Raw genomic sequence first — 23,220 nt, 5'->3', positions numbered from 1 at the left:
GGGTGTCATCTGACTCGCACGAACTCCATTATCCTTAGCATTCGAAGTTCTTGTTGAGTCCACCACCTTGACCTTCCATCTCACCAAGTTGATCTTTGCAACCACCCAATGCCCACCAACGTTGCAAGGCGCGAGGATGAAATCCACATCTTCCTATTTTTTGGTGTACGTTGGCCTTTCACCCTCCACATAGCCCCGCAACTCATCTAGAATTTGCATTTTGGCTCGGGCATCTTTTGTTGAAAATTTGGTGTGTAGCATACGGATGGTGTCTTGTGAAACATGTAAACATTAGCTTACACTTCATGCAATCAAAAACTTAGCATTTATAGAATTGGACAATTTTCAAATAAACTTATGAAGAATATTGTGTCAACCACGCATGCATGGGTAATGTACAATTTTGACTTCGGCCCTGTCATTCGCTTGCAGAATAGGTTGAGGCATGCGTCGATATGTTCACTTGTGATTTCCTCATTGAGATCCTCTAAGGTTATGAAAAAGTCAGCCCCTTGATCCCCTAAAATACCGATGTTACGCTTGCATATGTAACATAATGAATTTCATAAGTCTTGGTGGATAACTGTTTCATTGAAAAACAATATTTACAATTTTATTTACGAGCTTACCTCGAGAACTCCTCTTTCTTGAAAGCTTCGTAGTCTTCTACGATTTTATCCCTCATATCTCGACAGGTCACTAAGGGGTCGACGAATGGGCTTGCCATGTATTTGCTTGCTATTTCCAGTCGTGCCTGCTTAGTTGGGTCTAAAATTTTTGCTGCACAATGTTGGACAGTAGATGACTCTGGTGACGACGACCATATCTCAACTGCATCAAGAGTGCTCTCATGATAAAGAACGATAGCTCCTGCTGCTGTGTCGACGAATGCATCGGTCGGAGAAAGATGCTCTCCTTCAGCATCATCTGACTAAAGGGTGACATCCATTGCCATAGCTTCTTCGACGACGTCATCGACATGAGTTACGTGCTCTCCGTCAGCACCAAGAACGTCATCGTCAATGTCAACACCAGATTCATGATGCTGTCCATCATCGGCATCATCGTGCTCCAGACCAGCACCGTGAGATGGACCGCCCTACAAAATTGGAAAAACAATTAGTTAGCTCATAAAATACCGCAAATCGTAAACAGTAAAATGTTGTGACACACAGTGCATACCAAGTAAAATGTTGTGACACGCCATGCAAAACAAGTAAAATGTCGTAACACGCCATGCATAACAAGATAAACTTGGTGACACACCAAGGATAACGAGGAAAATGTTGTGACACGCCATGCAAAACAAGTTAAATGTTGTAACACGCCATGCATAACAAGATAAACTTGGTGACACGCCAAGGATAATGAGGAAAATGTTGTGACACACCATGCAAAACAATTAAAATGTTGTGACATGCCATGCATAACAAGATAAACTTGGTGACATGCTAAGGATAACAAGCAAAATGTTCTGACACGCCATGCATATCAAATCAAATGTTGTGACACGTCATGAATAACAAGTAAAATGTTGTGACACGCTAAAGCTGACACGGCAATAACTAACTATAATACAAATGTCCTGACCCGCTAATGACCAAAAACCAGTTAAACCACTACCACTTAACCCCAAAAACCATCAAGAAAACACAGTCTAAACAGTTACTAAACGTAAACCATCAAAATACAAGCGAAGATAGAATAACGTACTTGTAATTTAAGGTCGTCAAGAATCCGACCAATGATACGGTCCTCAAACATCTACATTGCTACACTCAATGACTGAATTGAAGCCTTCAGCTCCAACATCTCTTTTTCATGCTTGCGCATGATCCGTCGGAGCTGGCGGGTTGTGACTGCTCCGTCATTGACTGTTCTCGACTAGGTCAACTATAATAACATATATAACTGTGTTATTCAATAATCATATATGGAATTGTTAAACATTAACCGTTACAACTTTAATGTCCCAATCGGCAGCGCGTTAGCAGTCTGTGGTGGAGCAAGACCGATCGGTGCTTCAGGACTTGTCGTCGCTTCCGCATACTGTAATTACATATTTAACTGTGTTATTCAATAATCATGTATGAAATTGTTGAACATTAACCGTTATAACTTTAATATCCTTACCGTTGGCTCGTTAACTATCTGCGGTGGAGCCAGACAGATTGGTGCTTCAAGACCTGTTGTCGCTTCCATAAACTGTAATTACATATATAACTGTGTTATTCAATAATCATGTTTGGAATTGTTAAACATTAACCGTTACAACTTTAATACACTTACTGCTGGCTCATTAGCTGTCTGCGGTTGAGCTGGACCGATCGGTGCTTGAAGACCTGTTGTCGTTTCCGTAAACTGTAATTACATAAATTACTGTGGTACTCGATAAACATATGTGAGAATGTAAAACACAAACCGTTAGAATTGATCTTACCGACTGGTCGTTTCCACTCTGCGTCTGAGGATGACCGATGGGTGGTTCTGGAGCTGTCGGCCCATGGTCCAATTGCAAACACAGAAATGTTATTCGATAATCACAAATAGAATTAGAGAACACAAAACTGATACAATTGTCCTTACCGGCTGTTCACTACCTTGACCATGGTCATCCCCTTCATTCATCAACTCATCAACTAAAGCAGCTGCAGTGCGCATCCGCTTCGTGCCACCAGAGGCTCTTTTCTCCTTCAAGCTTCTCCTTTTTTGCCTCGCACCTAAGCCCCAATCAGACCGATCCTCCATGTGCCCTATTGGCACGTACTCGTGGCCCTCCAATAACGAGACATCAAGGTCCACAATATACTTCTGAAGGGCCTCATCCGCGGTGGGCTCCAACGTCTTCAGTGCCCATAACTGCAAATAAACAAATAAAATGTTGTCATTATCGAATAGGGAAAATTATTTTACAAATATAACGCAAAAATTAGCAGCTGTTCACTCACTTGGTCAGATGACTCTAACTTCTGAATTGCCTTGTAGAAGTCTTTTGGCTTCTGATTGCAATCCCATCTGCACATTCGTGGGTGGATGCTGTCCTTCGGACCAGAGGGGGTAACTATCTTTCGAAGGGTCGGAATTGCCTCTATTGCCCAGAACTGCATGTCAAATGTAACCATTATCAGACCGTCAATCATAAACGATTGCACCCATAAATTTTTTGTTCGAAAGAAAACTGAAAAATGTTACGTTTTAGTACCTGTATCACCCATGTGAATCCGTAAATGTTGTAGCGTAACCGAGTTTCCTTTGTCACGCTCAAGTCAAGAACTTCGAACCCCTTCAAAAGGTAGTCCAAGGTCAGCTTCCAAACATAGTGCCCCCATGGGAAGACATTCCAAGCGTCGATGTCCTCCACCAATGACAGCAACCAAGGCATCACCCATCTATGGTAGTCTTGACCAAATAAAATGTTATTCGCGATCAAGACGAGTGCCATCTTGGTCGCATCTCCTGATCGCTGAAAGTTGCCCTCGCGAAAGGTATCAAGCAAAGCCTGCAGCTTAACGCTGTCCTGCCCGTTCCTGTATTATGCATGAATTCCATCCGTAGCAACCTCGTACAGTCGTCTGAACACATCGGGCATTGGACCAAACTTAAGCCCGGTGATGAGGTAGAAGTCCTGCTTTGATAGCCGCGCCTTGCTCTTGCCAATGGCAAACCATAGCTCGTGGTCCATTGATTGGCTCTCAGTGATCCGACGAATCATGATGTTGTGCAAGAGACCGACGCAAAAGTACCCTTGTGGATAGACGTCTAGGAGCATTTCGAAGCAGGTACGCTTAACTGGATCATACTCCCCCTTCTCTTGGAGAGTCTTTGTGATGTAATGCAGCTGCGACCACTTATAGTGAGTGTTAATTACGACGTTGAACGCCCACTTTTCCCTCGACACGATCAGCAAACTGTCAAGATCCTCATACTATCTGCGCTGGATCTGCAAAATATGGCATACATGTACTAGTGAGTTAAGCAGTCATGTGCAACAAGGTACACTAAAGACATGAATAAGGAATAAATGTTGTGACACGTCATGCATTACAATCAAAATGTTGTGACACGCCATGCATAACAAGTAAAATATTGTGACACGCCATGCATAATAAGTAAAATGTTGTGACACGCCATGCATAACAAGTTAAATGTTATGACACGCCATGCATATCAAGTAAAATGATGTCACATGCCATGCATATCAAGTAAAATTCTGTCACACGCTATGCATATCAAGTAAAATGCTGTCATACGCTAATAACTAACTATAATAACAATGGTGTCACACGGTAAACACCCACTATGGCTTAACCACAACAACCATCAAACCAGCAAGAAAACACAGTCTAAACATTTGCAAACAAAACAAAAAACCCAAACATATTAAACAAACCCAGGAAAAAACTAAAAAATTAACGAACACAAAAATGTTACGAATTTGAGACTCACTGACCTCTTCATTCATGGTTGACATTTTTGCTGGTGCTGTGGTTTCGTTCCGCTTGCAAAGAGCCTTTTAGAACACTCTGGTACCGACGAGAATGAGAAATAAATCACACAAACATTACGAATTCTGAATAATAACTGTTTAAAATGAAAAATGACCTTCTAATATTCTTATTTATTCTGAAAAAGGGGAATTAATTCAGTGAAAGTCCAAAGGATTACCACATTAACTACCCGCTTTTGTTTTTCTCTCTCTATTTCAAACCAAGACGTGTCAGCTGCTCAAGCACTGCCGTGTCACACACTTTAAACCATGACCATGGTGTGTCAACTTTTCAAGTAATGCCGTGGCACACACTCTAAACATGACCATGGCATGTCACCAACTCTGAACTCTGGCATGTCACAGATTTCCTCCATGGCGTGTCACCAACTCTTAACTCTGGCGTCTCACAGATTCAATCCAGGCGTCTCACCAACTCTGAACGCTGGTGTGTCACGAATTCCCTCCATGCCGTGTCACCAACTCTTAATTTGACATGTCACAAATTCCCTCCATGGCGTCTCACCAACTCTGAACCCTGCCGTGTCACACATTCCCATCATGGCATGTCACCAACTCTTAACTCTAGCGTCTCACAAATTCCCTCCATGGCATCTCATCAACTCTGAGCGGTGCCGTGTCACACATTCTCAACATGACGTTTCACAAACTCTAAACCCTGCCTTGTGACAGCCGTCTAACATATGGCTTGCTATAGTAGGACCATTTCCTGCTTTGGATTCATATCTATCTCCTTTCAATTCACCACCGTATCAAGGATTTCTGGTTTCACATCATTAGCCAAGCTTTCCATTCATGACGACCGGTTCCTCGTTCGATTTAATATCTCTCTTCTCCTATTATCTGAATGCCATGTCCCAAATCTCTGAAAACCCATCTCATGCAACATTATTTTGTTTTGCACAGCCTTCGAAAAAAAATTTGGGTATTTTGCACAACCAATCTTTGCATATTTATTTATTTTCTCTCATTTTTCGCCTGTTTGAGAGTGTACACTAACAAAGACAGCTCATTAAGGGCATTTTTGTCCCAAAATCTTTTCTGGTGGCTAAAAATAATTAAAAGTATCTCGACGGTTATTTACAAAAACACGTCATTTATAAGGGCTAAAAAAAAAATCCCCTTTTTGAAAATATGCTCCTAGGGTTTTTTTTTTGAAATATGACCTCTTGTGATTTGGGAAGAAGGCTGTGTTTTATAGCTGCTTTCTTAGGTTTTGGAGGTGCCCCCAACACCTTGTTGACTGATTTTGCCAAACACAAATTCTCACGTCTAGCAATGCCCCTTGAACCTGGCAGGGTCCAAAACGCACCTTATTGTGCTGTGTATGGCTTTGTGGCCATACCCAATTGGCCTTTTTTTTTTTGCTCTTTTCATTTCTCTTGTTTTTTTATTTCATTTCTATAATAGTCTTTGATTTGGTTAGTCTTGATCTTGAGTAGTTAAATTTAATTTCATTTGACTGGTTTGTTTCATTCTAATTTCATTTTAGCCAAGTGGATTAATTTTTATTAACAAGCTTACACTTTAGGTCTGTTCATTAAGCCTAATGCCTCGAGACAAAATTTGGACCACCTAAAGCACATTAGACACCTAATGGACTTTGATTCAAATAATTAATAAAATAATAATAAAAAATAAAATCAAATGTAAAATAAAAGCCTATATAGAAATAAAAACATAGTGCCTACACTAATGACATGGCATGTTAGGAAATATTATTGTTACTTTTTATGAAAAAAATGTTGCTAACGTCATGTTGAAAATTGCAATGTTACACATTATGTTCTAAAATTTAGTTGTTACACATTATATTGAAAATGTAGTTGTTACATGTCATGTTAAAAATTTAGTTATTACACATCATATTGAAAAATGTAATTATTACACGCTATGTGAAAAATATAATTATTACATGCTATGTTGAAAAATGTAATTGTTACGTGCTATGTTGAATATTTAGTTGTTACATGTTATGTTAAAAATTTTAATTATTACACGTCATGATAAAAAAATTTTACACGTCATGTCATAATTTGAATTGTTTTAACTTAATAAAAAAGATTTTTTGATAAAATTATCATTTCGCATCTTACAAAACAAGCCAACGTCCATATTATGTATGCGTTTTACACACGTTAGATACCTCTCACCTTAATTCTTAATAATAAAAAATAAAAAAAAATTTACCTTTACTTATTACAATTAAAGCATTTAACTTTAAACAAAAATCCAAAAATATTGACCGTAGTCCTTTAAAATTTAACCACCGAAACAAAACCGGCAAGCGGGCCACACCTTCTACTCATACAAAGGCAACAAAAGAAAGCAAACGGTCCAAACCCCAGGTGATTGCGTGGTCTATTATAACCCTCACAAAACCGCACGGTGGGTCCCTGGCTTTTTCCCCCTCTTCTTTTTCTCCATCTCCAACAGAAGAAAATGAATCAAAATGTAATCCGAAGAAAACTGTAATTAAACCATGGAGGAATTCTCAACTGGCACCGAGCCGCGAGTGCCGGCGGTGAAGCCGGACTCTAACCCATCTTCCTTCGAGGAAGTTCCGCCGCTGCTCGAAGCAGCCACTGACGTCACCGCCGCCGCTGCTGTTGAAGTTGCGGAGGTGGACAAGGACTTGTCGTGTCCGATTTGTATGCAGATAATTAAGGACGCCTTTCTAACGTCTTGCGGCCACAGCTTTTGCTACATGTGTATTATTACTCATCTTCGAAACAAGAGCGATTGCCCTTGTTGCTCTCAATTTCTCACTAATAATCAGCTTTTCCCTAACTTTTTGCTCGATAAGGTTGGTTGGATTTCCTTTTTCTTCGCTTGAACTTTAGATTTTAATTTAGTTTCGAAAAGAAATGGTAGAATTAATGTGAAATTATGGTTATCTAAGCTTCTGTTTGTGTATATATGACTTTTTGAGAAGATGGATTGATTTAGATATGATTGGAATCGTCTGTTTACTAGAACGCATCAGCTATTAAGTAGAGCTTGTTTTGCGTATGTGATTGCTTTTACTACTAGATTGTGGTTTTCCCAAGCAAAAAGAATGACAAGTTTGCTCGGATACAAGAACAGATTCTAGGCCAAGTTTGTTTGGATACTGAAACAGATACAAGTATTTTGAATAGAAAATGCATGATTTTACTAATACACCAAACAATTATGTTTGAATATGCATTACATTTTTAGCCATTTACTCATCTTTAATTAAAAGGATGACTATGATGATGATAAGGAATTTTTTTTTTTTAGCCACTTTTAAGGAAGCAAAACGAAGTACTAGTAAAATTACAATCAAACATAGCCTTAGTGGAAGAAAATTGTTCAAAATCATATTTGTTTTTTACTCTTTTTATTTCTTTAGTAATTTCTGATTTATTTTAAGGTGTTTTCACTTCGAAAATTAAGCTCTTATGTTCAAGGAGCATTGTAATTATTGTTTTATGCTTCATATCATGGAAAATTATATTTGTGTTTGATTGATTTATAATGTCAACTTGACTCGACCTGTGAACCGCTAGTCATTTTAGATGTTGAGGACCAAAATTTTGTATTTATTGAAGAATTCTAGTTGTATGATTCATAGTTGAGTTTCTATATGAATTGGAAGTGAATGTTGATCTCCTTACAGACTGCCCAGCTATTATTTTGCCCACAATCTCTCTCTTCCATCTTATAATTATTTGTTGTATGCTTTCACTGTGTACTTAGTGCAGTCTTTGTATGAAACTGGCTTAATGCTTTTAGCATTTAATGTACCCAGTCGTCGGGGCTGAAAACTTTTAAATCAGAGGTTTTTAGAATTGATTTATTAGTGATCCCCCCTCACCTTGTTTTTTGGAACTTCAATATTCCAAGATGTTCAATTTCTGTGTGCAAAATGCTTCAACTAATGTTCAAAATCAACATTGGACTTTTGACAATGTGGAATACTGTAATAAATGTGGAAACCTGGTATTGGTTTCTTTTAGGTCATCTTATTGTTTTGTTACTTTGAGTGAATGATTTTGTAAGTTAAATGGTTTTTTTAGATAATTTTAAGATAATTTGTATCTTGAAATGGTCTATTTCTACTCCGAAATGCAGCTTATTGTTATACGATTTCTCTGTACCACATTTGTAGCTATTGAAGAAGACTTCATCTCGTCAAATATCAAAAACTGCATCCCCTGTGGAACAGTTTCGTCAGGCATTACAGCAGGTTAGTTACCATCCAACCCATTTTCCTAGTACTTCAACTTATTTGTTTGCACATTCAACCAAAAATTTTGCTGGTTTTGATTGTCCAAAAGCTGACATTATTCCATGTTCTCACATAGCTTTAAACATTATCTTAATTTTCAGCGTATACATTCTTTTCATAAAAGACTCTGAATTAGTGATGGAGGATGGAAATATGCTATTTGAAGGAAAAAATTATCTATATGACTTTATTTTGTATTTTATGGGTTTAATTGTAATTTTTGCATACATTTAGGCTATTTTAGATTATTTGGGTTATTTTATAGTATTAATAGTATTTACTTATTTTCCAAGCATTAGAAATTTAAGGGTTATATCTTGTATTTTGCATTTTATTAGGGTTTAGGGTCTAGTTATAACCTATGTTATTTTAGTGTTGGGTAGGCTTGGATTGTGAGATATAAAGACTATCATTTTGATTGTTTTGGAGGTTGGTATTTTAGATATGATTATATGCTTATGGATATGTGAGAATTTTTTATTAAGGTTGTCAGATTGTTTCTTGAGTTTTTTATTTTAAGGTACTTGTTGTACATTGATGGGTTTGGGTCTTTCTGGGTTAATAAACTCGTAATTAATTTTGGTTTCTCATTGCTAAAGAAGTATTTGTCGATTAAGAGCTACTTTTCTTTATCAGCCATGTCTATAGACGATAGTCAATTCATGGTTATATGCAAAGTGTGTTTTTTTCGTGAGTTAATGTAAAAAGTTAATGGTAGAATGTACTTATATATTAGGATTTCATTTACTTGCTCTTTTATTTCAGTCAATTTAGTGCTTTACTTTCAATACATTTAAGGTACTTATGTGCATTTGGTAGGCATAATGATGGAGAAAATAGGATAAAAATTATCATATACCATGTTTGGTATTTACTGAAGTAACAAATCTTGGAGTAGTCATTAGATGACTATCTTTGTTGTTTTGGAACTTCTAAATTAGATTTTATTATCTATTCTTTCCTACTTTATTTTGATGTTCAATTTGAACCATGCTGGTCCAATGGTGATTGGCGAAAATGATCCCTATTTAGACTATAAAGCATGATTGTTTCTGTGGTGCAAGAATGACCTTAAAATGAGAATTGAGTCACTTTGTGCTATAAAGCTGAGAGCAGATCCAGCTTTGTTTTCCATACATGTTCATGTAGTCAAAAATTGTAGATGACACATTATCCCTGGAAACCAAGATTTCTTGCAGTTCTTTTTCCACTTTAAGGCGTGAAATATCACTTTAGTAGTATTTAGGGTGTCTGATAATAATTTTATACACTCTGTACAAAGCTTTCAAATTGGTGAGCTTATACAAACTAAAGTAAATTTTCATTAATATTTGTTTTTAATTTGTTATATATTGCCACCCATTGCTGTCAACTAAGCATGACATCCAATGCCTTCTTTAAATGGAGCAAGAGCAGATGAGCTCATAGTTTCTTATACTCGAGCATTTTTCATATCTAAATGTGGTACTTTTGTTTTCCGATAACAGGGTTATGAAGTTTCAATTAAGGAACTGGACAACCTCTTGTCCCTCCTCGCAGAGAAGAAGAGAAAAATGGAACAGGAAGAAGCTGAGAGAAATATGCAAATACTGCTGGATTTCTTAAACTGCTTGCGGAAACAAAAAGTTGATGAACTGAATGAGGTTTGTTTGCCTATACCTTAAGCCACTATGTCATTTCTGTTTACTAATTTTTGTGCCATCATCCTGTTCTTTCCAATACTTTCTTCAGTTTGACTGATCAACGCTGTGTTTATTGTTTTGTTCCCTTTCCTATATAAATATTTCCATTAGTTGTGATATTTATCCCTCAGTAGCTGTAGCATATTCCCCTGACTTTGCAATTAGTTTTTTATAATTTTAGTCTAAGAGTTCACAGTGCTGTGCACATATTGTTACGAACAGCTACATTAAATAATTATTTTGATCGGCTTTTTTATTTTTTAATTAAAAGATTCTTTTTGTTTTCTGTAGGTACAATCTGATCTGCAGTTTATTAAAGAGGATATAAATTCTGTGGAAAGACATAGAATAGATTTGTATCGTGCAAGAGATAGGTACTCTGTGAAATTGCGGATGCTTGGAGATGATTCTGGCACAGGAAAGCCATGGCCTTCATCCATAGACAAGAACAGTAGTGGAATTGTCTCTAGTTCCCTTAATGTCAGAGGAGGGATGTCTGCAGGATATCTTCAAAACAAGAAAATAGATGGAAAGGCTCAGGTGAGTGGCCATGGACCTCAGAGAAAGGATGCCTTAAGTGGAGCAGACTCACAAGGTTTCAATCAATCTGGTCTGTCTATTGCAAGAAAAAAGCGGGTTCATGTCCAGGTTAGTAATTTTAGAAGAATTCGGTAGCAAAGTTTTGTTTGCTCTATCTTTTAATCATGTAATTGTACTTGACATAATGGAAAATGACTTCAAGACTTAAATGCCATTTAGTCAGTGCAGCGTTCAAAAATAGCTAAAAAAGCCTACTAACTAATAACATTAACACTTTTACTTGGCTTAATTAACCTTATTTAAACTAGTTGTAAGTTGCTACTTGTATTTTTCTGTTGCTGCACAGAGCTCTGTGAATCACATAAACAGACCACTTTGGTCATACATTAATGGTACCTTCTCTTACAATATAGGTTTACTTGTGTGATTGGCTTGAAGCCATGTTACATATCATGGATATATGGCTTGCCATAAACAGTTAGAAGCTCAAGCTAGAAATCTTATGGGGTTAGATTTGGAGAACGATTTGCATTGAGTGGTTTTATTGTAAATAGTTGCACCGACAATTGCCATAAGTAACTTCAAAATTGAAGCAGTTTTAATGAGAGCATCAACTGTTTGGAAACAGTTTTTGGATTGCTTTGTTGTGCTTTTGACTTTTGTCTGGAGATGATATCTATTTTTTGCACAGCTCAAATTAACAAACCTTATTGATTCATTTTTTTTTTCATGCCTAAATTCACTTTCATTTTCCACCTCTGGCTGCAGTTCAATGACCTACAAGAGTGTTACCTGCAAAAGCGACGTCAGTCGGCAAACCAACTACATGTTAAACAGGAAAGTGATAAAAATGTCATTCACAGAGAGGGTTATAATGCAGGTCTTGCAGATTTTCAGTCAGTGCTGAGTACTTTTACTCGGTACAGGTATGGATGCCAATTTTCATTCTGTGATGGACATAAGTTGACTTTGGCACCCTCCATCCCCCTTCTCTCTCTCTCTTTTCCTTTTCCCTATTGTACCTGCAGTTTATCATCAGTGATTCTTTTTAATTCCTATATACCAGTCGACTTAGAGTTATTGCGGAACTGAGGCTTGGGGATATCTTTCATTCAGCCAATATAGTATCAAGGTGAGTCATTTATTCTGCATATGAATGTTGATTCTGTGGATTTGATATGGTAGAACAATGGATTTATTCTGTTTTGCTCCATAGTGCTGCTAAATATGTAATTGAATATCAAGTTTGTCCATTACAGGATATGTTAACACTTTTGTTCAACTCTAGTAAAAACTTCAAATCAAACCAAGTTTGATCAACTTTGGAGAAATCAAAACTTAATTTAACTGAAACTGCTCACTAACATGTGGATTCCACTGATCAATGGTTGATTCCTCAATTTTCCAAACAAATTTTGTATGTTTGTACCTTTTACATGATATTCTGTAATCTAGATGTGTAAAATTTTGTATCGAAGTAGAATTATATAGTCTAGAATATATGTCATCATCTAGCTCAAACTGTAAATCCATGTAAAATTTCTAAACTTTTGTAAACGTTTTATATTTTTATGGCTGTAAATTGTTCCTTATCTCTTGGTGAGTCAAACACTCCTCCTTTCCCTTCTTCAATTGCTGATGTGTATTTTTAACAGAATCATTCATCAATAATAGAGTGGATCATTACAAAATTGATTGCAATCTTTCTGTTTGCAAGGATCTGTTCAAAGTTCTAATAGGCTGTGAACTAGATTAAAATATTATCAAGGCATAAGAAGTTATCCTTTTCTTTTTTCCTTGGGTCTGGTTAGAGACCAAAAGTACTGCAATTGATCTGGCAGAAAAACTAAAATGTGAAGGTGCATCATTAATTTTTTCACTCTCATTCCAAGTTCAAAGTATGATATCTATATATATGAATCCCTTATGTTGCATGTTTTCTTCTTCATACAGTTAGAAATAGGATTACGGTTACTGGGGGTTATGTTTTGTATACATAAGCTCAAAGTTATCCCTTTCTGATAGAAAATGATATTAAGATCCTGAACTGATCTTGGATAGGGATCACAAATCCCAAGTTTGTCTATAAAGGGCAGATTTTTAATTGTATTAGTGTCTGCATTTCCTCTGTATGATACTAACTGATGGCCCCTCATTCGCTGCTGACCCAAGAACTTGTCCATCAGAAGTTTGAAATCCATGACCGTGGACCAGAATCCAAACTTGTATAAAGTAATTACGTCTACAAAGAGCAGGCAGTAATCCATGCTACCTCTTGTTATACTTTAGGAAATTGATGAGTAATAATCTTAAGTAATATTTTTGTACTTGCACAGGAACAGAAATGAATAATATTCACGAGGGAATAGTATCTCCAGAATACTGGTATATCCCCCCCCCCCCCTTCGTAGCCCTTCTCTCTCTTCTCTTTGCAACTAAAGTAGGCAAGAAATCAGAGGCAGGACACCACTATTAGCGATTATCGAAGATCTTCAGAATTCATATATTTCTTTCAGGAAAGCCTGTTTTCATTTTCACAGAAATTAGGGTGTCTGAAACAAAGCAGTGGATATTTGCCCTCTAGACGTTAGGAAGCATAGTTCTTTGGGAATCTTAGTCTTGTTCTTGCAAAACAAATCAACTCCAGTATCTATTTAGTTGCTCACTCTGTGTGTATATGTGCATGTGTACATATATATTTATCTTCTTTCATGATTAAGACTGCTGAAAGTTTTTTGAATGGATCATGGTGATTGCAGCATAGAATTTAATCGTGATGATGAGTTGTTTGCTACTGCTGGAGTGTCTCGGCGCATTAAGGTTTTTGATTTCTCTATGGTAAGATCCTGAATTTCTGGCACCTTTGACATTTAATTATAGTTGCCATAATTGTTGATCACAAATGACAAAGAAAATGTGTCATGACATACTGCTGTTCTCTCACCCAAATAAAAAAAAAAAAAGAAAAGAAAACCATTGCTGTTCTAGAGCATGTTCTACAGGTTGTCTTTTTCCTACGTCTAATAACCATTTGTATTCCGTGGGTAGTCTTGGACCTCTTGCTGTTGTTTCCTCTAGTAATGATTTGTAAAACCCTTGGGAAGGAGGCTTGTGTTTTGTTCTATTAAGTTGGTCAACAATGGATCTGCATATTGACAAAGAAGTTCAGAGTTGATAATTTGTTAATTTTCCTTTCAATCTTTAGCAATACCACCTCTCATTGCGATGCACATTTTCCAGGTCCTAAACGATCGAGCAGATGTACACTGTCCTGTTGTGGAGATGTCAACACGTTCTAAACTTAGTTGCTTGAGTTGGAACAAGTATTCAAAGAATCATATAGCTAGTAGTGATTATGAGGGAATAGTAACCGTGTGGGATGTAAATACCCGTCAGGTAATCAGGAATTGTTATGTTTACTTGACAATATTTTCATTCATCACTTTGACTTGTTATATTTTTCATTTCAAACAACATTTTTATACCCTGATCCAATGCTTATCATTTTATATTTTTAATCACTTGGGCAGAGTCTGATGGAATATGAAGAACATGAAAAACGAGCATGGAGTGTTGATTTCTCACGGACAGAACCCTCAATGCTTGTATCTGGTAGTGATGATTGCAAGGTACCCTGACATATTTTGTCTCCTGAATCAAGTATTTTTTCTTTACTTAAACGATTTATAATGTGTTAGCCATTGCATCTTGGAAAGAGAGATTGAGGAGATAACTATGCATTATTGCCACGCCTGAGATACTAATGTTAGCTGTGTTTCATAGTTTGTATTCTGTTATGTTTGGAAAAACTTACCCTACTGTCCAAGCTTATGTTCATGCTTTTGATTTTCTTATGTTATCCTACGTTAAAAAAATTGATAAGAAAATAGGAACTCCAGTCATCAATTGATGGCTGAGTGCAGTTTCAACCGTTAGTTGTAGGGGCTTGTGTTTGTGTTGTATGACAGCATCTACAAAAGATACTTGGTACCTGTTTGGCCTGGTTTTTTTTTTCAGCTTATCTACCTTTGAAAAGTAGAAGCCAGGCCAAACGGGATTTTGAGGAGCTCTTAAAATAAAAAAGCAGTTTTTTTTAAAGAACAAAATTTTAAAAAAAAAAAGAGCTTAAAGAAAAGCTCCAGAGAGGAGTTTTCTCTTCTTTTCTTTTAAAAACATGCCAGCTTTTCAAAAAATACTCCTTTCTTTCAATCGATCTCCCTTTCCTCTCCGTTCGTTTGCAAATCATCCTTTTCCAACGCAAATCGCAATTGTTCTCTCCTTTACCTCTCTCTACAAAGATTGCTAAAAAAAGAAAAAAAAAAAACAGAAGACCTAGTAATAGAATAGCAAAATCTGGGATTTTTTGTTTTTCCAAAGATTAAGAGAAAATAAAACCAAAATTCAAAGCTGCATTCAGATACTATTTAAAAGTTTTCTTTTTTCGTTTCTATATGAATTTCTTTGATTTTAACATCTGAAATCGTATATAATCTCAAAGTAGATTTGTTCTGTTTTGGTTATTATATGATTGAAGATGGCATCAATAACTTTTATGGTAATTTTAACCAAAATTAGAGCTTATATAATTAATTTTGCCAAATAGCTTACCAAATAACCTTAGCTTAATTTTAAAAGCTATTATTTTTCATAAGAGCTTCTTAATAGCTTTTAAGCTAAAAAAAAAAGTTAGGCCAAACAGTCTTTTAAGCAATTTTCAGGCTTCACTGTCTTTGTGCTGTTATTATATCCCATAAATTTTACAGCTCCGTTTTTCTTCCAATCAATGACTTATGGCTTATAGAAGTGCAAGTGAAATGACCATCAATGATGAAGTTTGAATGTTCTTGTCTGGTTGTAAATAGTATACTCTTTATTAACTGTAACAACAAATCTTCCCGTTAAGCAACAAGTAGAAGCTGTCGATGGTCATCTACTTTTTTCTATGACTCAATGTTTAGCACTGATTTACCTATATCGTAGGTTAGGTGGATAAGTTCAAATTCATGGGTTTATTTGTTTTCAGCTTTCATCATTATTGAGGGAAAGTTCATTGTTGACTTATCATATCATGGATGTGTTTTCTGTTAATGAACCAGGTGAAAGTTTGGTGCACAAAGCAGGAAGCCAGTGTTCTTAATATTGACATGAAAGCCAATATATGTTGCGTCAAGTATAATCCTGGATCTAGCAATTACATTGCGGTATGTGCATAAAGTTATATTTTTAAAAGATGTCTGCTGTAAATCCTTGCAATTGATATAAGACTTGATCGTCTCAGAGCAGTTCTTGTTGTATTCGTGTATGCTAATTTTGTGCAGTGCACCGTCATAAAGCATGCATCTTCTGAAATTCTGATATAGACAACGATTATTCTTGGTCACTTGTTGTGTATTTGCTCGTATGCTGATTCATCAAACAATTTGGATTGCCTTTGGTGATGGGAAAGGCAAATCATGGATTGATTGAAGGCCTTGTTTAGTTCTGGAAGAAGTTTTACGTTCTCCATTCCAATTCTCTGGTTTTGTTTTCTAAAATTTTCTATAGAATATGCAATTAATTTTTAAGGTTGAAAAATAATTTTTTTGGAGATAGAAAGTTTTAAAAAAAGAAGAAGAGAAAAACATCTATAGTATAGTATGATTTTGATTTAAATGGAAAGGCTAATAGAATTGGAAAACCTTCTTTTCTAATTTTCAGGAAGAGAAATTGATAATCAGTTCTTTCAATTTCATAACAAAAGAAAAATTGTGTTTTACAAACAAAACTACAAAAGAGGGAACTAATTTTTTTTTTTTAAAATGCATTTTCTTTTTTTGAAATGTATTTAAGAAAAACTGAAGATTTTCCAAAACTAAATGCACCCTTAATGTTTGTAACTGCATTGTTTCAATTCTATGATAGATACTTTATGTTCACAAGGCCAGTAATGTAGAAGCGTTTTGGGATTTGAAATCATGTTAAATGCAAGTTTTCCTTAGTATTGACTGCTTTTAGTAATCTCACTAGCTTGGGCAATGCTAAATTGGTACTACCTTCCTTTTGTGTGGGAAAAAGAACTGAAAACCATGATATTTTGTGGGCATATGCAGGTTGGTTCAGCAGACCATCACATCCATTATTATGATTTAAGAAACATCAGTAGTCCACTCCATGTGTTCAGTGGGCACAAGAAAGCTGTCTCGTATGTGAAATTCTTGTCTGAAAATGAACTTGCTTCTGCCTCTACAGACAGCACACTAAGATTGTGGGATGTAAAGGAGAGCTTGCCGGTGAGTAAATATGTTTATAATGGTTCAGCATTTCTCTTATGCCTTAATCCAGATAATTATTTTCATTTTGCTTTTATTGCTTTAAGTTCAAAAGCTTTAGTCTCTAAATCGATGCATTTAATAATATGGCTACTCGAAAAGTAGTGGAACTTGACCTAGTGTACATTGTGAGAGGACGTAACATGTAATGTGTCAAGGTGGATCACTGTTGAAGGAGCAACCCTTAATAGTGGTAATGCATGATGTAGCAGAGCCATCTTGCATGGTTTATAATTAAATAGTGAACCATGATAGTGGAATTACTTAATCTTAGCCTTCAAAACCAGGATGTAGTGCATGGTTTGTAGCAGTAGACAGTGATACGAGGTCTTTCTTACACAGTAACCTTACTACAGGAGCTCTGTTACAATTGATTAATGGTTTGTTTTGATGTAGAGGATCCACTATTATTGCAACTGCCGATCATAATGATACTTGCTATTAACTCTTGGGATAGCAACTTAATTATTCAAGAAAGCAAAGATTAGAGATAGAGATCAACTGTGAAAGAGATTTAGAAAGTCATAGATATATATTACACAAGAGTTTTTACAAAGGAGGTGGAGAAGAAATTCTTCGGGGGAATGCTATAAAGTTTTCTTATAAAGGATTTTTTTTTTTCTTTTTTTTTTTTTTTTGGGGGGGGGGGTGTTGGTTGTGATGGGGAGGGGAGGGAGGGAAGGCTTGCTTCCTTTTGGAAGGGAAGACTCCATTTTATAGAAGGAGTTGCTAGCAAGAAGATAAACTATTTTACTTGTTACACGTAAGAAAAAGTGGGTCTCATGGGGGATAATGTTTGTGGAGATTACCTAAAGAGGAAAGTATAAATATGGACAAACTTTAGTTGTGGATAAATTTGTACGAAAATATTTTTCTTCTTTTAGCCATTGTATTGGGTCCTGCTCTTCAGATGACTTGGCTTGATCTTTTATATATGCGAGAGGTCTAGTCTGCCAATAAGGCTTCCTTGGGAGCAGGCTCATGTGAAAAGAAGAGCTTATATTGAAAATTTTATCTAAGTTGAGCATTCTTGCGGACCAATAGTTTGAATATTTGTTATCGTAATAATCTGTGTTGGTATAAATGAACATACTCCTTGGAGTATTGTTACCAGGTTTGGTTGTTATCAAGGGAAGATCATTTCTCTAAGAATGTGTTTGGGTTTAATTTATAATGTAGTTTTTGGAGGTATATTTATTGGCCTGGATACTTAAATATTATATCATATAAGGAATAAAAGATGTTGTAAGGCATGCAATGTGCGAAAAAAGAGATGGAGCTGTTGGCAACAACGCAAGGCCTATGGAAAAGATATATATGGAGTATCATAGTGGGATCTGCCTTTGTTCGGTGTTAGAAATTGTTGTAGGCCTTCACTGACTGGATTGATCTAGAAGGAAATTGGCTGTAACCATGTGAGGAAACTCTTGAATAGATCACAACATGGGGTAATAGGGTAATATGGACGTGGATGGTGGGGAAGTAGGTCTATTTTTAGGATTTGAAGTACATCTCTAAAGTGATGAGCTTGGAATTCAAAGGTATTGTGTGGGAGTGACAAAGATACCATAGGAATCCAAAAAAATCCTTGACTTCTAGTAAAAGGGAATGTAATGTGGTTGAGGATATGTTTCTTAGGTTGATCCTTTGATGAGGAAGGGGAAGAAGATGCCATCATAGCAATGCAAGGTAGGATTTGACTTTTCATTAGTCTAAAGAGCGTGTCTAGGATGACATTATCCTTGCCTTTTACATGCCTCATTGTGAAGGAGTATTTGCTAAACATACAGACCATCCTAGCAATTGGGCATTAAGAATAGACTTATGTTTGAAATCCATCATTTATGTCAAGTTTTATAGTGAATGATGCGCGATAAGATGAAGCTCTAACTTTGATGTGGCATATTTCATAGCTGAGGTCTCTTTGAATGTCGAGTGGTAGTGGATATTTGATTCTTTGAATATACCTTTTTGGATCCACGTATTCTGAGTTTTCCATCACGTTCTTCTAGGAGAATAGCAGTCCAATATCTAACACTAGCATCAATCTGGATTATCCTGTTTTTGTCAGGCGAAATCTGGAGAAGTGGCAAGTCCTTGGCTTTTTGTCTGACATCTTCAGTTTGCTTTTGGGACCGCAGGGGCGGTTGAGGTTTTAGCATTTGTCTGAGTGGACAAGTCCATTCTTCCATATTTGGGACAAATTCGTTCATGTAGTTGATAATTCCAATGATTTGTGAATTTTTAGTTTTTGGAGTTCTTTGTCAGGGAACTTATCAAGTTCCTGTGCAGCATGTGGTTGAATAACACATTGGCCATCTTTGAGGTTCATGTCTAGAGACTCTTTTCTGTAGCACCAATAATGATTTTCTTTTCTGACATGATGCCATACTATTGACCTATCCTGTGAAATCTGGATAATAGTTGTGAGTGGGATTCCCTGTCAGGTGAGAATAATAGGACATCATCGATGTAGACGGGCATTATCCAAGATTGGTTGGAATATTTTTGTCATTGCCTTTTGAGTGAAAGGGCAGTTTTCAGTTTGAAGGGCATAACTCTCCACTGAAATGGTGTTTCGGATGTAAACAGCAGCTTTGCGACTCTCTATAGGATAAAATCCTAATTGCCAGAATCTTGCTTTAAGGTCAAATGTCGAAAGAACTTTGCTTTTGGAAGGTTGGCAAATAGGGTTCCTCCATTTGGTAGATGGAATTTATTACCAGCTAAGGAGCGGTTTTAAGGTTTGGTAGTAGATTACCAATCTTAGCTTCCCTCAAACTTGTTCTGGTTGCTTGTTTGCGTAGAATGCTTTACAAGCCCATTGGGACATTGATGTTGTGGACTTCATTAAACCTTGACTTTGGAGTTGTAAACATTCTGCATTTTTGCCATTTTTAAGTGATCGGAATACATACCTGCATGACTAGCTTTTGTCAAGTTTATATTCCTATTCTTCTTGAATGGAAGGAAGATAAAGAATTCTGAGTTTTTCCATAATGGGTGACATTTCTTCACAAATTCAGAGTGTGAGTCAGCACATGAGAATTCCTTGATCTTTTGCTGAATTTCCTAAAATGGCTAATTCATTTGTTGCATAGAGAATAAGTGGGGCAGTAGTTGCCTTGGTTGAAACCAACGTTTGAAACGTATTCCCTTTGTAAGGAGTTGTAATCCAAAATTTCTGAATGTAATATCAAATCCGACAACTAGATCCTTTTGAGGAGGTGAGGATCCTAATACACTCTGTTGGATTAAACATCTTGAGAAAAACTGGATGGTAATTGGAAAAAAGAGAAGACTTCCCCACAGATTATGTCAGCAAGCCCATTAGCTCAAAAAATTACTTTGTAAACTAAACCAAAGCTCATACCCAAAGAAATGGTCTTTCCTTGATGACAGTCGGATTTGGGAACATACCTCAAGGAGTAAGTTTATTGCTTATACCAAGACTAAGATTGTTATGACCACTGGCCCCTAGGAATGCTCAACCCAGATGAATTTTTTAATATATGTTATGCTTTTCGCATAGACCTGCTCCCAAATAACCCTTATCCACGGACTGGATGTCTTGCATACATAAAAGACCAAGCCCCATTATTTGAAGAGGACCCACTACAATGGTTAAGGTTAAAGGAAGAAAAATAATTTTTGTATAACTTTATCTACTGTAAAAGTTTGTCTACTTTTGTACTTTTTCTTTTTAGAAATCTCTACGAAAGTTGTCTCCAACAAGACCAACTTTTGCTTACATGTCTAATAGTAAAATATTTTATCTTCTTGCTAGCAATTCTTATAAAAAGGAGTCTTCTTTTTAGCAAGCCTCACCCCTGCGCCGCCCCCCCCCCCCCCCCCCCCTCTTTTATCAAAATTCTTGTTTAATATATATTTTTATTATGGCTTTCTTCTTTTCCATAGTTAATCATTATCTCTAATCTTAACTGCCTTGAATAATTAAGTTACTATCTCAATAGTTAATGGCATGTCTCATTATGCTCTGCAGTTGCCACAACAATAGATCCTTTGCATCAGAATACACTTTAGCCGTTAATTGCAGACCAATGCCCTACTTTGGTAGAGTTTTTGTTGCAGGGTTACGGTAGTGAAACCACTGTAATAAGGTCCCTATAGCAAAGATACTGTATCCCATTCACAGAGCTATAAAAGTTAGGCCTTGACTGTTGACTGTCTGACGGGTGGGCTTTGAGGGTGTTTGAGTCAGTTAGAATCCGTTGGCTTGTGATTTTGATTATCGTGCCTGCACTGCACCTGTGCTCACAGTGGTCTAGCTTATAGTCGTCCAATCTCCCAGTCACCCTCCTACGCCTTCGCTTTATATGGTGAAACTTCCAAATTCAAAGTCTTCTAAACAAAATTGACTCATTGAACTGTGTTAAGCTAGATTCATAAGTGTCTTAATTTTCCGTTGCAAATTCACACACTTTTTCTTGTTTTATAAATCATACCAAATTTGATACTTGAAACTAAAAGCAAGAATTTGAATGGCATTGGAGGATTTAAGAAAGGGTCATTATAACTAAAGATAAGCCCTTGCATTGTGCATCTTTGATTTTGCTTTCAAGGAAGTGCTGTTGATCCTTCTCTGTTTCAATTTTTTGTTTGTTTTTGTTCTGTCCTTTCTTATTTTCTATTTTGTTTCTTTGGTTAGGCAAAGAATGGTAAGTGCTGTGTGAAAAGCCTCTGTTGTGTTTCTTTTTTTCTTTTTGAAAAACCTCTATTATGTTGCTTTGAAGATATAAACTATAGCCATATATATATGTTACGAATTTTGAAATAGAAGCTAGAATGTATTCCGGCAAGATTGATTTAATAGGCTAATTGTTTTGTATATTAGGATCTTTTCCATATGGTAACTCGATATCATCTGGTGCACTTGCAGCTTCGTACTTTTAGAGGCCATACAAATGAGAAAAATTTTGTGGGTCTCACTGTAAACAGTGAATATATCGCATGTGGCAGTGAAAAAAATGAAGTGTACGTGTACCATAAGGTCAGGAACACTGCAACTGGCAATCCTCGTGCATGTTAAGTTTTCTTAGTGAAAAACAAATGAAATGAGTTGTGGTCAATTTTGCAGGAAATCTCGAAACCTGTAACATGGCATAGATTTGGTTCACAGGACATGGATGATGCAGATGAAGACGCTGGATCGCACTTCATCAGTGCGGTATGCTGGAAGAGTGATAGCCCTACCATGCTAACTGCTAACAGTCAGGGAACGATAAAAGTTCTCGTCCTTGCGGCTTGATAAAATTTAAAAAAAAAAAAAAATTGAAGAGGAGAAAATTAGTGGTGAAATCTGTTGCCCCATTCTTTTTTTGTTTTAGTATCAGTTGACACTTGTAAATATATATATATATATAAATATATAGTGAAAGCTGTAGAGGCCACAGTTCTAAATCTATATATACCGAAAGTTTCCGCGTGTGAATCAAATATTCAGGTTTGTGGCTTACTGTAGATTACCCATCTTAGCTATATTTAAAATGACAAAAGAAAAAAAAAAAAAACATCTAACCGTGCCCAAGCGCAGTCTCGTCACAATCACAATTGGAAATTTTAAGTATTTTTTTTTGGGTTAGAGTAAGTAGTACTTTTAATATTAGAACTCTCGTGATGTTTTATTATAAATTTTGTTAATCCAATTTCCTTACATATAAAACTTGTATAGCCTTTGTTCTATACGTGTACCAAATTTTCTAGATCACTAATCTTTATGTATAGTAAATGTTAATGGTATAGCACGTTTCATGTTTACGTTTATGATATTGATAACACCGATCATTATGTAATAGAGTGATCAACTTGATTGATATGTTATTTCCATGCCATATATATATATATATATATATATATATATATATATTATGATTCATAATTTGAGAATATTGATGTCAAAACCAAAGC

The 23,220-nt window shown here is 36.2% G+C and overlaps 1 protein-coding gene across 3 annotated transcripts; it reads left to right on the top strand.

Annotated features, from left to right (window-relative positions):
• LOC18612361 (E3 ubiquitin-protein ligase COP1) lies at positions 6,890-22,768 on the top strand. 3 transcript variants are annotated; one of them, XM_018113809.1, is made up of 13 exons: positions 6,890-7,313; positions 8,643-8,720; positions 10,250-10,405; positions 10,736-11,092; positions 11,753-11,910; positions 12,051-12,116; positions 13,744-13,822; positions 14,225-14,380; positions 14,515-14,613; positions 16,081-16,185; positions 17,074-17,253; positions 22,193-22,303; positions 22,391-22,768. In XM_018113809.1, the coding sequence occupies exons 1-13, from the start codon at positions 6,990-6,992 to the stop codon at positions 22,559-22,561; spliced, it is 2,040 nt and encodes a 679-aa protein (XP_017969298.1). In that variant the 5' UTR covers positions 6,890-6,989; the 3' UTR covers positions 22,562-22,768. The 3 variants fall into 3 exon arrangements, with proteins under 3 accessions (XP_017969298.1, XP_007049188.2, XP_017969299.1); XM_007049126.2 differs by having other exon boundaries at positions 22,148-22,303; XM_018113810.1 differs by lacking the exon at positions 22,193-22,303.

This window comes from Theobroma cacao, chromosome 1, assembly GCF_000208745.1.
Source record: "Theobroma cacao cultivar B97-61/B2 chromosome 1, Criollo_cocoa_genome_V2, whole genome shotgun sequence".
Classification (NCBI taxonomy): Eukaryota; Viridiplantae; Streptophyta; class Magnoliopsida; order Malvales; family Malvaceae; genus Theobroma; species Theobroma cacao.
This window is presented reverse-complemented; position numbering and strand designations above follow the sequence as displayed.

Bases quoted from the DNA above. Each gene is read 5' to 3' on its own strand.
- LOC18612361 (XM_007049126.2), top strand. From the start codon at position 6,990: ATGGAGGAATTCTCAACTGGCACCGAGCCGCGAGTGCCGGCGGTGAAG. The intron at 7,314-8,642 runs GTTGGTTGGATT...CCACATTTGTAG, and splicing joins CTAACTTTTTGCTCGATAAG to CTATTGAAGAAGACTTCATC. The intron at 16,186-17,073 runs GTATGTGCATAA...GGGCATATGCAG, and splicing joins GATCTAGCAATTACATTGCG to GTTGGTTCAGCAGACCATCA.